Source organism: Dryas octopetala, chromosome 6, assembly GCF_963921425.1.
Source record: "Dryas octopetala chromosome 6, drDryOcto1.1, whole genome shotgun sequence".
Lineage (NCBI taxonomy): Eukaryota > Viridiplantae > Streptophyta > Magnoliopsida > Rosales > Rosaceae > Dryas > Dryas octopetala.
The window spans coordinates 8423220-8438591 of record NC_141371.1 but is presented as its reverse complement, the minus strand read 5'-3'; the positions used below and the strand labels follow the sequence as shown (position 1 = coordinate 8438591).

The following is a 15372-nucleotide window of genomic DNA, read 5'->3' as shown; positions in this document are numbered from 1 at the left end:
AGTAAAAATACTCAATTTTTAACCTTCCCCATCCTATTTTTTAATCAAAAAAATGAAAAGCCCCACCCTAAAATTCACAAAACGACTGAGATTTTGGATAATCCCAAAAAGGGTTTTCAAATATTTTCACGTTTTTTTCTCCGGGGTCCACACTCCACAGCATATAGAAGTGGGACCCACGTGCCTTCAAAATAATCAGTGCCAGCATATGGAAAGAGAAAGAGAGAAGCAGGGGTGAATGAACTTGTTTTTGTCGTCTCAGTAGTACTACCGCTTTCCTTTCTCCTCTTCCCAAGTTCCCATCTTGCCCATTATCGCTGCCTCCTCAACAAAACTCAAACCTCAGGGTTTCAAGCTTTTCTAGGGTTTTTCGCTTCCTCTCTGAGACTTTGATTCCTTCAATCCTTCCCCATTTCCCAGATTCAGTCACCGAATCTGCCGCCAATGTGTCTTTGAACCGCTGCTCAATCAGGTACTGTTCGTGCCTCCGATCTGCTTGCTTTAAGCATTTTCATATGGGTTTTGCATACACGTTTTTAGTTGAGATTTGAGCTTCAGGACCTTGTTATTTTGGTGCTATTTAATTTAATTTAATTTTTTTTGTCTTTGTTTGTGATTCAGATTGATTTGTTTGTTGGATTAGTAGAGGTGAAGCAAAACTATAAAAAGACTGGTTGAACTTAAACTAAAAGAAACTGGAAAAATGCAACTGGGTTTTGGGTCTTGCTTCACGTTTGCTTATGATTTGTTAATTTAAATGAAGGAAAATGAATTTAGAGAAATAAAAAATTTTCATTCAGAATTGTCTGGTTTTATTTTTCTTGAAATGGGTATTTGGGTGTTAAGTTAAAATAGTGCATCCTATAGGGATGTTGAAATTATAATCGAATGGTTTGGGTTTGCACCCATTTAGATTATTGGAAATCTGTTTTATGTCAATGTTACTGTCCTTATCATATGACCTTTATGCGATGTTGAATAGATGCTTTGACTGTATTTAGCATTTTCGATGCTATTTTTATTTGGTCAAGTAGTATTGCAGTGTTGTGTTAGTTTGCAATTTGAAAGCTTTTCTAGATTAGTGCTCATTGAAGACCTATTTTTGTGGCTGAGTGGCTCATTCTTACTTTCTGTTGTACTCATTGGTGAAAACTACCTCTGCTGTTAGTTGACTGATGGTTTTGCTACTCTTTTTTTTATTTTTATTTTTTATCATGCCAGGGTTTTGATGTTAGATAGTTTGAAGTGAAAAGACAAAACATGGTGTATGTATTTTACTTTTATATGGTCGGAGAACAGTCTAGAGCAACATTTCTGACTTGATAACTCAGAATTTTTACCTGAAATGCTTCTCGAGGAACTGATCATTATAAACTTGCTGAACTAAACTCCCTCCTCTTTTTGGTACTTCATTTGAATAACCTTGTCAGAGTGAGTACCGTTAGAAATGGGTTCATTTGCGGGTACTTCTGAAATTGTTGAAGTGACAGACGAGCTGGGTTCAGGTCAATATTCTCGTGGAATGTATCGACCAAATTCCAGGTTGAGTGTGGGTGACAAAGATCAGAAGCTTCCTGTTCTAAAACTGGGATACAAGGATAATCTAGAAGATGATATTAGTAAGCTTTTTGCGGCAATCAATCTTAAAACTGCATCCAAGGGTTCAGATCATTCAAAGCAAGTAGGAACTAGCACTTCAAATAAAAATGCCTTAAAGAAGCCAATTACAGTTGGTGTGTCTCGTCCACCAGGGATTGGAAATTCTGAGCCAGCGACTCTGAAGCAGGCATTAAGGGAGCTCTCCATTACTAAGGCATCAGAAATGGCTGCTATGAAACGGTTGTCAAAGTTGACAAGTCCTTCAAGAGCCTCCGAAGCTGGGAGGATCAAGACCTTGTATAATGCAGTTGTTGCTCAAGCCAGTAAATCGGGTCCTTCCTCAAGTGAAGATAGGGAAAATATGGTTGAAATCTCTCTGGTGCCAGAAGAAAGTATATCATATTCTTTTGAGAAGATGCCTGAGTATCCTCAAACGCCCAAGATGAAGTCATCAAGCCAAAGTGCTCGTTCTTCTCCTCGACTTGTCATTGAGGCAACAGACACTAGTGCTGGGAACAAAACGGTGCAAAATGAAAGTGCTTCCATGTTAAGGACCAATCATAATGCTGGGAGCATATCAAGTTCTTCTGAGAAGATGCCTGAGCATCCAAAAATGCCCAAGATGAAGTCAACAAGCCAAAGTCCTCGCTCTTCTCCTCGACTAGCCATTGGGACAACAGACAATAATGCTGGGAGCATATCAAGTTCTTGTGAGAAGATGCCTGAGCATCCTCAAATGCCCAAGATGAAGTCGTCAGGCCAAAGTGTTCGTTCTACTCCTCGACTTGTCATTGGGACAACAAACAATAATGCTGGTAGCACAACATTGCAAAATGAAAGTGCTTCTATGTTAAGGACAGTTGGGGTGCAAACAATAAAATCAGAGCTGGGGCAGAAAGTGAAACATAAACCTAGAAGTGACGATATTTCAGAACTTGTTGAAAGTGTTCCTGCCAAAACCAAGTTAGCAAATAAGGTATCAGCAGGAAAACCAGGGCGGAAAGTCAAGTTGCATGTAGGACCTTCTTCAAGTAGCTTGGTCAAAGGTAATATGGCAAGCAAGTTATCCAGAAATAATACCCTGCGCTCTTTCAAACCAGTCAGCAAGAATAGGAGTATCATAAAGAAGAAGCTAAGGCAGGATTCAAGTTCTGCTGTCTGCACTTCTAGTAAATATGATGAAGTTGATGCTGATTTTGATCCTTGTACAAGTCAGCTGGTCTGTGAGAAATGCCATAGCACAATAAAAGGCACTGGAAAACAATCCAACCAAGGTTCTTTGGTGCCCCAGTTTACCAGTCTTCCTGCTGAAGTAAGCTCAAATAATGTGCACTCCAGTCCAAGTAAACCAGGCTTCACCTTGGACAGCTGCAAGACTGGTAATACAGGTGGAACTGATGTAATGAAAGAAAAAAAGAACCCAAAACTGAAAGAAAAGGGGGAGTTTTCCCAAAGCTCAAAAAGTAGCCAAGGTGAGTATAGTAGTAGTACGAGTTTGAGTGATGAGAGCAATGTAAGTGGGTCTAGTTGTAGCAATAAACCTCATATGTCGAAGGATGTGAGGTGGGAAGCCATCCGTCATGTTAGGATGCAGCATGGACTCCTGGGCTTGAGACACTTCAATCTTTTGAAGAAGCTTGGTTGTGGAGACATTGGAACTGTATATCTTGCCGAGCTAATTAGTACAAACTGCCTTTTTGCCATAAAGGTAATGGACAATGAGTTCTTGGCTAGAAGGAAGAAAATGCCAAGGGCTCAAACTGAAAGAGAAATATTGAGGATGCTTGATCATCCATTTCTTCCTACACTGTATTCCCAATTTACATCAGATAATCTATCATGTTTAGTTATGGAGTATTGTCCTGGTGGAGATCTTCATGTCCTCCGGCAGAAGCAGCCTGGAAGGTGTTTTTCTGAAGCAGCAACAAGGTAAAAAATTAGACATAAGGTCTATAGTATCCTCAGCCTGGTGCAACTATGCATTTTGTTTTAATTTTTATTGATACTAACCTGCAATTAGGCAATAGGTTGCATGACATGTTTGAGAAAATATACAAATATACCATGTCTGGCTTATTATGCATATTCCTGTGACTGCTTTAAATATACATGGATTATGATTTTGCATGTGTTAATGATTGGTCGTGCATTTTTAAAGTTGAAGCCTCCTCCTACACCATCACTCACTACGACAAACTCAATGGTCTTATGTTTTATTTATTGTGTTTTGTCAATTCAGCTATTGACCTTCAGAAATAGATGTGTCCTTTTTGAGAAATTGCTAAACGACATCTTGAATTGTCTTTGATCCTTATTTTCTTCTGGTCATCTCTAATAATTATTCTGTGTGCATGCCAGCTCTAAAGAGATCCAATAGCACTATGTAATTTAATTGGGCAACTGAACGTTAGATTCATGTCCTCTGATCTAGTCTTTGTTTCTTAATGAACTAGATGCTTCCCTGAGATTACTTAGCTAATCGGAATTCTTCTTATAATTGCTTATTCGTCTTATACTTTTGTTATGTATGATTTTCCCATACCACACCATTGCAAATCTAATTTAAAAGTGTTTTCAGGTTTTATGTGGCTGAAGTCCTCCTTGCTTTGGAGTATTTGCACATGCTTGGGGTAGTTTATCGGGATTTGAAACCTGAAAACATTCTTGTCCGGGAAGATGGTCACATTATGCTCACAGATTTTGACCTGTCTCTGAGGTGCACTGTCAATCCAACTCTTTTGAAATCACCTTCATCCGATGCTGATCGTGTAAAAATGTCTGGTCCATGTAGAGCATCTAGCTGTGCTGAGCCCTTCTGCATTGAACCCTCCTGCCAAGTTCCATGCTTCAGCCCTAGGTTTTTACCTGCTGCTGCAAAAACAAGGAAATTAAAAAATGACCCTGCAGCCCAGATCAGATCATTGCCACAGCTTGTAGCAGAGCCTACTGATGCACGGTCCAATTCGTTTGTAGGGACCCATGAGTACTTGGCTCCTGAGATCATCAAAGGAGAGGGTCATGGAGCTGCAGTTGATTGGTGGACGTTTGGAATCTTTCTTTACGAGCTTCTATATGGCAAAACGCCATTCAAAGGTCTAAACAACGAGGACACATTAGCCAATGTGGTGTTGCAGAGCCTAAGATTCCCAGACACCCCACTTGTTAGTCTCCAGGCTAGGGATCTCATCAGAGGGCTATTGGTAAAGGAGCCAGAGAATCGGTTGGGATCAGAAAAAGGTGCAGGTGAGATTAAGCAGCATCCCTTCTTTGAGGGACTGAATTGGGCATTAATACGCTGTGCTATTCCACCGGAACTGCCAGAGTTTTGTGATTATGAAGCTCCAGAAATGCCTACTCAGGAAAAGAACACCAAGTATTTGGAGTTTAAAGCTACAGGAGAGAGCCTAGAGTTTGAGTTATTTTAGAGAAAAGTCACCATTTTAGGAGAAGCTGTCTGCTTGTGTATCAGCTCTTGAAAGACCTCCTCCTTTCCTCTTGTAATGTAACTCATGTCTAGCTTATGTATATTTGGTAGTACACACTCTGGTAGAGTTTCAGTAATGGCGCATATATCAGATTCCAGGTTTTGTTTTGTACATTATGGATCGTGTATCAGAGATGGGATGAAAAGAACGGCCTTGCAAATTAAACGACCTTTCTTTTCTTTCTCCCCGTGTAAAACGTTAAACATTTGTTGGTGGTGTTGTCTCTCAGGAGATTTGCCATTGACTAGAAGGAAGGCATACCTATTTCAATGGAGGTTGATGTATATATATGGATGCATGTTTTTGGAACTAATTACTAGAATGTTATCATGTTATGCACTTTGGTTAAGCCACTCAGTTTCAGCTGAGTTATTTACATATTCAGAAAAAATAATAAAATACGTTGACAAATAATAATAATAATATACAAAAATAATTGGCTAGCAGATGAAGTGTTCAATGAAAGCCATACCGAACATGGCGTAAGGATTTCTAGCTTCAAGCAGGGGCGGATCTAGCAAGGAGCAAATGGGGTCAATTGACCCCATGAACCCATATTTCTTCCCTTAGATGCAGAAGTTTGACCCATGACTCATAGTTTGTTCCTTCATAAACTACCCATTCTTCATATAGAATGAACAAGTACAGATTACTATGTACTGACCGAACCAATGATTATTCATGATTCCATAATTGCATCAGTTACATACTGATTCCAAACTGAAGGAATGTTATGGTAAAACTTCGTTTTGGAGGCAAGTGTTTGTAAAAATGCCTCAAAGAGGCTAGGCTAAGGTGCAGAGGAGTAGAAGTGGAGCACATCATGTGTATGGGAGGAGGCTATTCTTTTACTAATTGACTCATCCAGGATATAAGGTTGTTTCTTGGCATTGTCTAATGCATATATTGTCTAAGAACTGAGGTTGATTTTTTTTTTGTTTATTCTTTTTAATCTTAATGAATCTTGAGTCTTTACGGTTTGTATATGAGCATTTTTAGTTTTTTTATTGATTTACTTATGTTCTATAAAACATCTTGATGAAAACATTAGAATTTATGTAATAGGCTAATAGCTATCACTTATCAGTTAATGATATCATGATGACCAAATAGAAATAATAACTTGACCCCATAAGGAAATATTTATGGATCTTCAAGGCATCTTTTGAACATTATCTTGACCTCCTCACCATATGAGTCACCGTATAGTACCTAAAAACTGCCCATTCGGGTTCAAAAAGGAGGTGACTAAAAATGAACCCTTGATGCCCTAAGTCTTCTGCCTTATGATATGTGGTTCATCATAATTGTGACACCACTTTTTTGAGCCCTTCTACTTCTTTTTGAGTCCGGAAGGGCAGTTCTTATGTAGTCTATTAAACAAACCTAACATTTAATTGAACATTACATGTGGGTGTGTTGGCCAATTTCTAAAACAGTTTGGTTGCTACACTGATGTTGAAGTCTGACGCGGAGTTTGCCACTTACTACTACGAGAGCACATCTAGTCCAATGGTAGAGAGTATTTTAACAAGAAAAATTCTATATAACATCTTTCTTAATTCTTACACATATCTTATGAGTTAGTTACATAACCAGTTATTGTGAAATAAATGTCATATAAACTCATCATATGTGCAGTTGGTGGGTAGCCTAGTTGAAAGGGCCGTAGAGTTTGCCCCTTTGCACTCAAGTTCAATTCTCACTCCTCCTAAAAAAAAAAAAAAAAAAGTTCATCATATGCAAGCCTATTCTTGGTGCTCTTTTTCAACCTTCAAGTCGATTTGCTGAATTGGTGATGTGGTATGGTGGGCTCTGAGGTCCATAGCCATAGGGAGGGGTTAGACAAATTCGAGTTTTGATTAGAAATTCTTTTTAATCATTTTGTTCGCGTGTTGCCGTGTTGGTCATATGACTATATGAGTAGTTATTGCAAAAAGAATTTTTTTACTCTTTATATGTCATTTGTAAAAATTGCTACCGATGAAAGATTAGTAGGAGAGGCGTGAGTAAAAATTTGTAGAGTTAGTTCAAGCAGTACGAAAATCGAGGATAATGGGTTAAAATTTGTCTACGATTCTATATATGTTTCCAATGTAACAAAATGAGTTGTAAAAAAAAAAAAAAATGCTATAGAAGAAAAAAGGCTATACATGCACTTTGTTGAGTTGTATTTTCTGTCACAGGCGAGAGTGTCATTGCTTCCAGCATCGGAAACCAGAGCATGGTGTCAAGCTCGGACGACGACTTGATCACCGTCGTATGCACAAGCCCTCATCCAATCCAACTAAACACCACCACGGACAGAGAGATTCTCATTTCAGTCTCAAATATCCTAAGCTGGGATTTGCCAGCAATTCTCTGTCACCAAACAGTCCAAGTTCGAGCACATCGGAACAGGTTCGTGGCTTCTCAATTTCCCATTAGTTTCCCGGGAAAATCAAACAGAAAATAAAAAAAAAGGACTCATTTCTCTTCTTTCGAGTTTCCATCTATGTGTTTGCAGGCTTATCCAACACTCTTCCTACTTCCATGGACTCCTGAGCGGGAGCTTTAGGTAATCGATTTCAATCACTTCCTTTATGTAAAAACGCTGGTGCTTGGCTTAGTTAATTAGTTTCAGTGTAGATTATGGTTCTTCCAAGAAATGAAAAGGTTCTGATTTTCTTCAATTTGTATATCAAATCATCCTTCCCAACATTTTGTAGTGAATCACGCCTGGACTGTATGTTGATGCAAATTCTCGTAAGGTAGATGCAACAACTTAGATATGCTGATCTGGCTGATCAAGTGCTTCGCTGGATGATGAAGTGGATGCTGGTTGAGATCTTCCTGTAGACAAAAACAAGATCAAAGGAGATGGACCGGTGTGGTACCAGCCAAACACACTCCGATGATGAAATCAGTGGTGGTGTTTGATGGTGGATGAGGAAGAACAAAGGAAGAACTTGGGAGAATGGGAAGAACAAGGCAAATGTTCTGGGTTATTCTCAGCAAGTTGGGTAGGCTCTTTTTTGGATGGAAATGCAAAGTGTTTAGCGTGTGTATTGATAGATTGCTAGATGCTTCATTTTGTGCATATGTGGTGCCTTATATAGGCAAAGGAAAACTTAATGAATAAGTTACCTGCATGTGAATGAATGGTTGCCAGAGACCCACGCACCTGGTCAGACCTAGTTGCATGCTCAGCTGCTTGCTTCCTCAGCATTGAATGCTGCATTGAATGCAAGGTTGGAAGGTGCAGGCAAACTGTCCAGCAGTCATGAATGCAAGCCTGATATTCTGTCTGTCAGAAGATTGTGTCAGGTGCATTCAAGTGTGGCGGTTCGTCCCATCGTGATCTTCCCGGGAATGGCGGCGGAGAGCCGAGCCGAGCCGATACGAACACATGTTTTCATGTGAAGACACGAAGTCCATGTGTGGTCGGATCGGGCATGGGATTCCAGGCCGAGCCGGTCCCATAGACTGGGGGTCTTTCCGAGCTCTAACTGGTCGACGCCAGAACCCGAAAAGAGGCCATCTCCTGTGCCGAGCCGAGCCGGACCGGGATGATCGTGGGAAGATGGACACTCGATCCCACGGAAGATCATCGGTTCGGCTCGGACCGAACATGGAGGGCCGGCGTGGAGATCCGGTCTGAGCTGGCAGAGGCGATGCCGAGTGGTGATGACGTGGGGGTCAAAGTTTTGACCACTGAGAGTCAAACTCCGAGGTGGATGTTGACCAGCCACGTGTCGAGCTGTGATTGGCTGTTCGGATTGATGTGGATTTTCCCACAAACAGGAGTCCCCCAACTTCCGATCCGAGCGAGCAGTGGTGGATTGGAAGTTGGAGTGTAAGGACAATCCCAAAGGTAGTATGTTGCTTGATCCGAGCCGAACCCTACGAGCCCAGGTTCCCGAAGATCCGAACACAAGACGACTTGTGATTAGTCAAAATATCTCAGGGACAGGTGAAGAGACGTTTGATTTCTGCATGGGGGAACGTAAGGGTCACCTCGTTATGGGTATTTTTTTGAATGTTTGACAGGTGTCAAGATCTGGCATATGAAGCGCCAGAAATGAAGGGCTGAGATCGGTTTGCATGGGGGTATAAATCATGCCTTTCTCTCTCTTCCCTCTCACTTTCCAACTTTTTCAGAAACTCCCACTCTCTCTCTGCAAACTCTTCCCTCCTCCGCCGTGAATTTCCTCCTACCTCCGTCGTTAGTGCAGCAGTTCGGTCACGGTTTCGGGCAAGCGTAATCATAGACGAAGCCATTCCGAGTGTGTGAGGGGTGGAGGGATTGGCCGGACAAAAACCAGTAAGTGATTCTGTCCATTCTTGAGTTTTTGTGTTTTTCGGGTTTTTCTGGGTGTGTTCTTGGTGTTCTTGAGAAAAAGAACTTTTTGATCCATAAAGTGAGAGAGAGAAAGTAGAAAAACTGTTAGTAATGTCAGAGACTGATTCGAGTGGTCGGCTCGGATCGGGGGAAGCCTTCGAGGGAGACAGTGGGGCCGAGGTGAGCCGAAGCCCATCTGTGGGTGAGGCCGAGCCGAGCCGAAGCCCACCTGCGGGTGAGGCGAGTTGGGATGGCTTGTCCGAAGAGTTGGACGAGGCCGGCTCGGCATTGAACCGCAATCCGGGAGGAGAGCGCCGAGCCCGAGGGGATCAGGAAAACCCCGAGATACTGAGTTCCGACTGGGAACAAGGGACGGTCGAAGGAGGTGACGAAGAACCTCTCGACGTCGAGCCGATCGCCACCATTCCGAGCAGACTCACCTCGGGCTCGGATGAAAGGGATAGGGGGCACGAGGCGTCGACCTCGGCTCAGGGGGTGACGGGGAGTCCGATCGACCCGGACTTCTACGAGGAACTGCCGTGGAAGGCCGATCAGATCCCCAATGAGATGACCGAGTACCATCTCAGGGATTTGAGGAGTAGATACTCAGTCCCCGACTCCGTGCTGATGAGGTTGCCGACCGAGGGGGAGAAGCCGAGCCGACCCCCGATAGGATGGGTGACCATGTACCCGGAGATGTTTGAGAATGGGGTTCGGCTTCCCCTGCACACCTTCCTGCAGGACTGGCTCGCGACGATCGGCGCGGCGCCACACCAGCTGAACCCGAACGTATACAGGATCATCCTGTCCATGCACATCTTGTGGCACAAAGTGCACAAGTGTGTGCCACACAAGGATATCCTGTTCTGCAATTACGCACTGAGGTCGAAGCAGAGCGAGCTCGGATTCTACAACCTCCAGGCGTACTCGGGGCCACTCTTCGGTGGGAATCCCTCCTCCCAGAAGACATGGAAGAAAAGATATTTCTTTGTCTCTGGGGATTGGGAGTTCGCCGATCCGAACAGAATCACCTCGGCTCGGGTGCCCAGAGCTTTTAGAATTCCAGGTGGGCATTGGGAATTTGGGGCCGGTCCGAGGACAATTTGCATATGTCTTGTGTTAATTGTATTATATTTTTGTCTAACTCTTTTTGGTTTCGCCTTCGCAGTAAGCTGGGGCAAGTACAAGCTCCGAGGTGAGCTCAAGGACCAGATCGCCGCGATCAGGGACTCACCAGGAGAGTACTTGTCAACCAAGTTCCTGCTCGGGGAGACTCAGATCCGACAGAGCGGGATCTCCTGGTTTGTGCCCAGGTGGAATCCTAGAGCCGAGAGGGGAATGGCGCCCACCGAACTGGAGGTTCGCCTTAGGAAGAAAGCGGCTCGGAGCGTCCAGAAGAAGGCAGCGGGGCGGACCCCTGCCGAGCCGGTCCAGGCTCCTGCCCCGGCGGCAGCTCAGCCTAGATCTCCTGCGCCGAGACCGGTTCGGCAGGCAGAGAAGAGGAAGGCTCCCCAGGCCGAGGCCCCGGTGGAGAAGAGGGCTCGGGCCGAGCCCGGCGGTTCTGGTGCCGGAGCGTCCGGTTCGGCGCCCCTGAAGGCGGTGGAGGTAGACCCCGGCCTCGAGCCGTTCGTCACGGGCCTTAAGCGCGTGATGACCGCGAGGGTGCAGGAGGGGCTGTGGACTGACCATGGCGAGCCGGGCTTCAGCCACCAGGCTCTGATCGCATCCCGCCAGGCCATGTTGGTAAGTCTCCTTTACTTCGGATTTTGTCTATTCGCTCGGTTCGGATTAGTAATGAATTTGTTTTTTGTTGTTGTTGTTTTTTTTTTTTTTGCAGCTCGCCATGAGGCAGTTCGAAGCTGCCAAGGCCGCCGTCGATGCCGAGGCGAAACTGGAGAGGTTTCGGGCACGAATCCTGGAGCTAAAAGAGAAGTTGGCCGAGGCCGAGCGGACGGTTAATGCCGAGCGTGAACGGTCGGAGGGTCTGCAATCCAGGCTGGCCAGGAAGGAGGAGGAGGTCGGTCGGCTCGGCAAGGAGCTTGCCTCCTCGGAGCAAAATGTGGCGGACTTGAGGCATTATGTCGGCGATCTCCAGCGAGACATCGAGGCCGCTGAACGGAGGATCGAGAATGTCGAACTCCGACGTCGATCTGAAGTGCCGAGCGCCCAGGCACTGGCTGATGCCCATTTTGATGGGTATCAGGAGCTTTTGGAGGCGATCAAATCGAAGAGGCCGGACTGGGATGTATCATTCCTTGGCGAGTCCGAGGACGACGAAGACACCCAGGGAAGTCAACAGGATGAGCTTCCTCCTCTCGATCGCCAAGTCCGCGCCGAAGTCGAGCCGACTCCGGAAGATCCTCCACTGCCTGCATATGAGCCGACCCCGATTCCCCCGGTCCCCGAATCCGATCCCAATGCTGAGATGCAGATCGGCGGGGTTGAGGTGGTGCAGCTCGGCGAGGAGACGCCCGAGGAGTCTACCGAGCCGATCCAGGAGGGCCCTGCCGAGCGATCTGCATGATAGCATGATTTTATGTTGTCTTGTTTTTGTTTTTTGTTCCCGAGCCGAAGTGTGGCTCGGGTTTAATTGTTTTTGGAACAATTTGTATTTGGTTTTATGTTGTTTAATTTTATCAGAATTTTCTTTATATGATACAAGCTGCTGTCAGTTCGGCTCGGAAATTAAGCTAACGACAAAAACTAATAACACATGGAAAAGAAAAATGATAAAAGTGAAAACATAATAAGAACCAAGACATTTTGAGATCGGCTCGGCATGCCGATTAAAATGAAAATGAATGGTGATGATAAATTAGAACTTGTCCTCGGATCAGCTTGATAAGCATAACCAGGATAAGTAAAAATTTAAAAAACCCTAGTCATCTCGGATGGGCTCGGCATACCCATTGAGATATTTAGGAATGCAGTTTTTTGAGAAAAATATTCAAACCTACTTTCAGATCGGCTCGGCATGCACGATGAAAGTTTTGGTTGGAGTGTATATTTTTCTTTTAGAAATATCCTGTTGAACGTTAGGACTGTAGGAAGTCGCTTCGGCTCAGACAGGGATTTTTATAGACCTGATAAGTCTGTACCATGCCGAGCATTGGGCCGAAAGTGGCGCGCTAGTTCGGCACGGGAGTTTATAGACCTGATGAGTCTGTAATATGCCGAGCATCGGGCCGGAAATGGCGCGCCCGCTCGACACATGAGTTTATAGACCTGATGAGTCTGTAATATGCCGAGCATCGGGCCGGAAATGGCGCGCCCGCTCGACACATGAGTTTATAGACCTGATGAGTCTGTAATATGCCGAGCATCGGGCCGGAAATGGCGCTTCGGCTCGGCACATGGGTTTAGAATTTTTTCGAAGGAAACACTTAGATCTTTCCTCTTTGTTAGAAGTGTATAGGAGTAGAGTCCCCAGTGTTTACTTCGAAAAAATAAGAAGAAAAATGAGTAGAAATGTGCTCATCTTTTCATTGATTGGAATGGGTGTTAGGTCGGACAGTCCCCGATCCTAACTACATTTTTACTGGTAATAAGTCTTCAAGTGTTCAGCGTTCCAGCTATGCTTGAGAGGCTTCCCAGCCAGAGTGGCCAAGTTGTAAGTGCCGGGCTTGACTATGCCCGTGATTCTATATGGTCCGGTCCAGTTCGGATCGAATGAGCTCTCTTTGATGGCAAGGGGATTCTTTTTCATGACGAGATTGCCCAATCCGAAGCTTCTGGGTCTGACCCTTTGATTGTAATATTTGGCTATCCTTTGTTGGTAGGCGGCTCGGCAGAGATCGGCGTCGGTTCGCCTCTCCTCGATCATGTCCAGGCCGAGCCGAAGTCCGGCGTCATTGGTCTCGGGATTGTACGTGCCGGTCCGGAATGAAGGAGTCCCCATTTCGACCGGGACGACGGCGTCAGTTCCGAACGCCAACGCATAGGGAGTTTCCTTCGTGGAGTTGCGATAGGAAGTTCGGTAGGACCAAAGTACCTCTGGCAGGAGTTCAGGCCAATTTCCCTTAGCCTTATCTAGTTTAGTCTTGAGGGTTTTCTTGATGATCTTGTTGATGGCCTCGACCTGTCCGTTCGACTGCGGATGGTATGGCGCGGTGAAGCGCAAGTTGATGTTCAGACGTGAACAAAAACTCCTGAACTTCTTGCAGTCGAACTGCTTGCCATTGTCCGCAATGATGGTGTGCGGCATGCCGAACCGGCAAATGATGTTCTTCCAGACGAAGGTCTCCATCCGTTCGGCCGTAGTTGTGGCTAGGGGCTCGGCCTCGGCCCATTTGGTGAAGTAGTCGACCGCTACCACCGCCATGGTGACTTGCCCCTTCGCCTTCGGCATTGGGCCGATCAGATCGAGTCCCCACTGCGCGAACGGCCAGGGACAGGATATGGAGGTCAGCAATTGGGGAGGTTGATGGGGAACCGCGGCAAATTGCTGGCATTTGATGCAAGCGCGAGACAGATGGTGTGCGTCCTTGTTCAGCGTCGGCCAGAAGTAACCCTGTCTGATCGTCTTGTAGGCGAGGGCTCTTCCTCCAGAGTGGTTTCCGCATATCCCCTCGTGGATTTCTCTCAGCACGTCCTGACCTTCTTGGGGGGTGACGCACCGCAAGTAGGGCAGGGAGAAACTCCTTTTGTAGAGCTGACCATCGATCATGCTGAACCGAGCCGACCTCGTTTTGATGAGACGTGCTTTGTCCCTCTCCGGGGGGAGAACCCCGGAGACCAAGTAGGTGATGATTGAAGTCATCCAGTTCGGCTCGGCCTCGGTTTGCATAACTGCGGCCTCGGTTTCGGCGGTGCTAGGTCTGTCCAGAATTTCGACTGGAACATGCCTGGCGGATCCGGTGTCTGTGGCCGAAGCCAGGCGTGCCAAGGCGTCGGCCCTGCAGTTTTCTGCCCTCGGGATTTGTGATATTTTGTATTCGCGGAAGTCTCCGAGCAGCAAAAGGGTCTTCTCGAGATAGGCAGTCATGCTGGGCTCCCGAGTCTCATACTCTCCCAAAATCTGATTGACGATTAGCTGGGAGTCGCTGAAGATGTTTAGTTTGGTCGCGCCGAGCTCCTTTGCCAATCTGAGCCCGGCGATGAGTGCCTCATACTCTGCTTCGTTGTTGGATGCTTGAAATCTGAAGCGAAGAGCATACTCCATCACAACTTGTTCTGGGGAGATCAGAACAAGCCCGGCCCCGCTTCCCATGGCGTTGGAAGATCCGTCCACATAGAGGGTCCAGGTGATGAGATCAACCTGGTCGCGTTCGCCGATTTTGTTCGGATCGGCTGCTGCTGGCATAGCGTCGGCGCGCGGTGGATCCTCCGTCGAGGTGGTCGACTCACAGATGAAGTCCGACATGGCCTGACCTTTGATGGCCGTCCTGGGACGGTAGATGATGTCAAATTCGCCGAGCTCGATTGACCACTTGATGAGCCGACCTGAAGTCTCAGGTTTTGCTAGGATTTGTCTGAGGGGCTGATCCGTCAAGACAACGATAGAATGAGCCTGGAAGTAGGGTCTCAGTTTCCGAGCCGAGCTGACCAGGGCGAGAGCCATCTTCTCGAATTTTGGATATCTGGTCTCGGCGTCGGCGAGGGCTCGGCTCGTATAGAAGACGGGGTGTTGTACACCGCCGACCTCTCTTACTAGAACTGAGCTGAGAGCCGAGTCAGAGACAGAGAGGTAGAGGAAAAGTTCTTCACCTTCCTCTGGTTTGGATAAGATGGGAGGCTCCCCCATGTGCCTTTTTAGATCTTGAAAGGCCTGCTCGCATTGGGGGGTCCATTCTATGCCCTTCCCTGCTCCCCTTAAGGCTTTGAAGAAAGGGAGGCACCGGTCGGTGGACTTCGAGATGAACCGGTTCAGGGCGGCAACTCTTCCAGTCAGACTCTGGATTTCCTTGCGTGTCCTTGGGGACTTCATGTTGATTAAAGCCTGGATCTTCTCCGGATTGGCTTCAATCC

General features: G+C 46.0%; 1 protein-coding gene and 1 long non-coding RNA gene across 2 annotated transcripts; both read left to right on the top strand.

Annotated features, from left to right (window-relative positions):
- The first annotated feature begins 240 nt into the window (after positions 1-240).
- Positions 241-5382, top strand: LOC147281994 (Protein kinase superfamily protein). Its single transcript, XM_086246288.1, has 3 exons — positions 241-472; positions 1222-3528; positions 4178-5382. The coding sequence occupies exons 2-3, from the start codon at positions 1448-1450 to the stop codon at positions 5022-5024; spliced, it is 2928 nt and encodes a 975-aa protein (XP_086102414.1). The 5' UTR covers positions 241-472; positions 1222-1447; the 3' UTR covers positions 5025-5382.
- A 1885-nt stretch (positions 5383-7267) lies between these two features.
- LOC147281993 (uncharacterized) lies at positions 7268-7813 on the top strand. The gene is made up of 3 exons (XR_015122900.1): positions 7268-7484; positions 7591-7641; positions 7793-7813. It is a non-coding gene; the product is annotated as an uncharacterized LOC147281993 (long non-coding RNA).
- The last annotated feature ends 7559 nt before the right edge of the window (positions 7814-15372 follow it).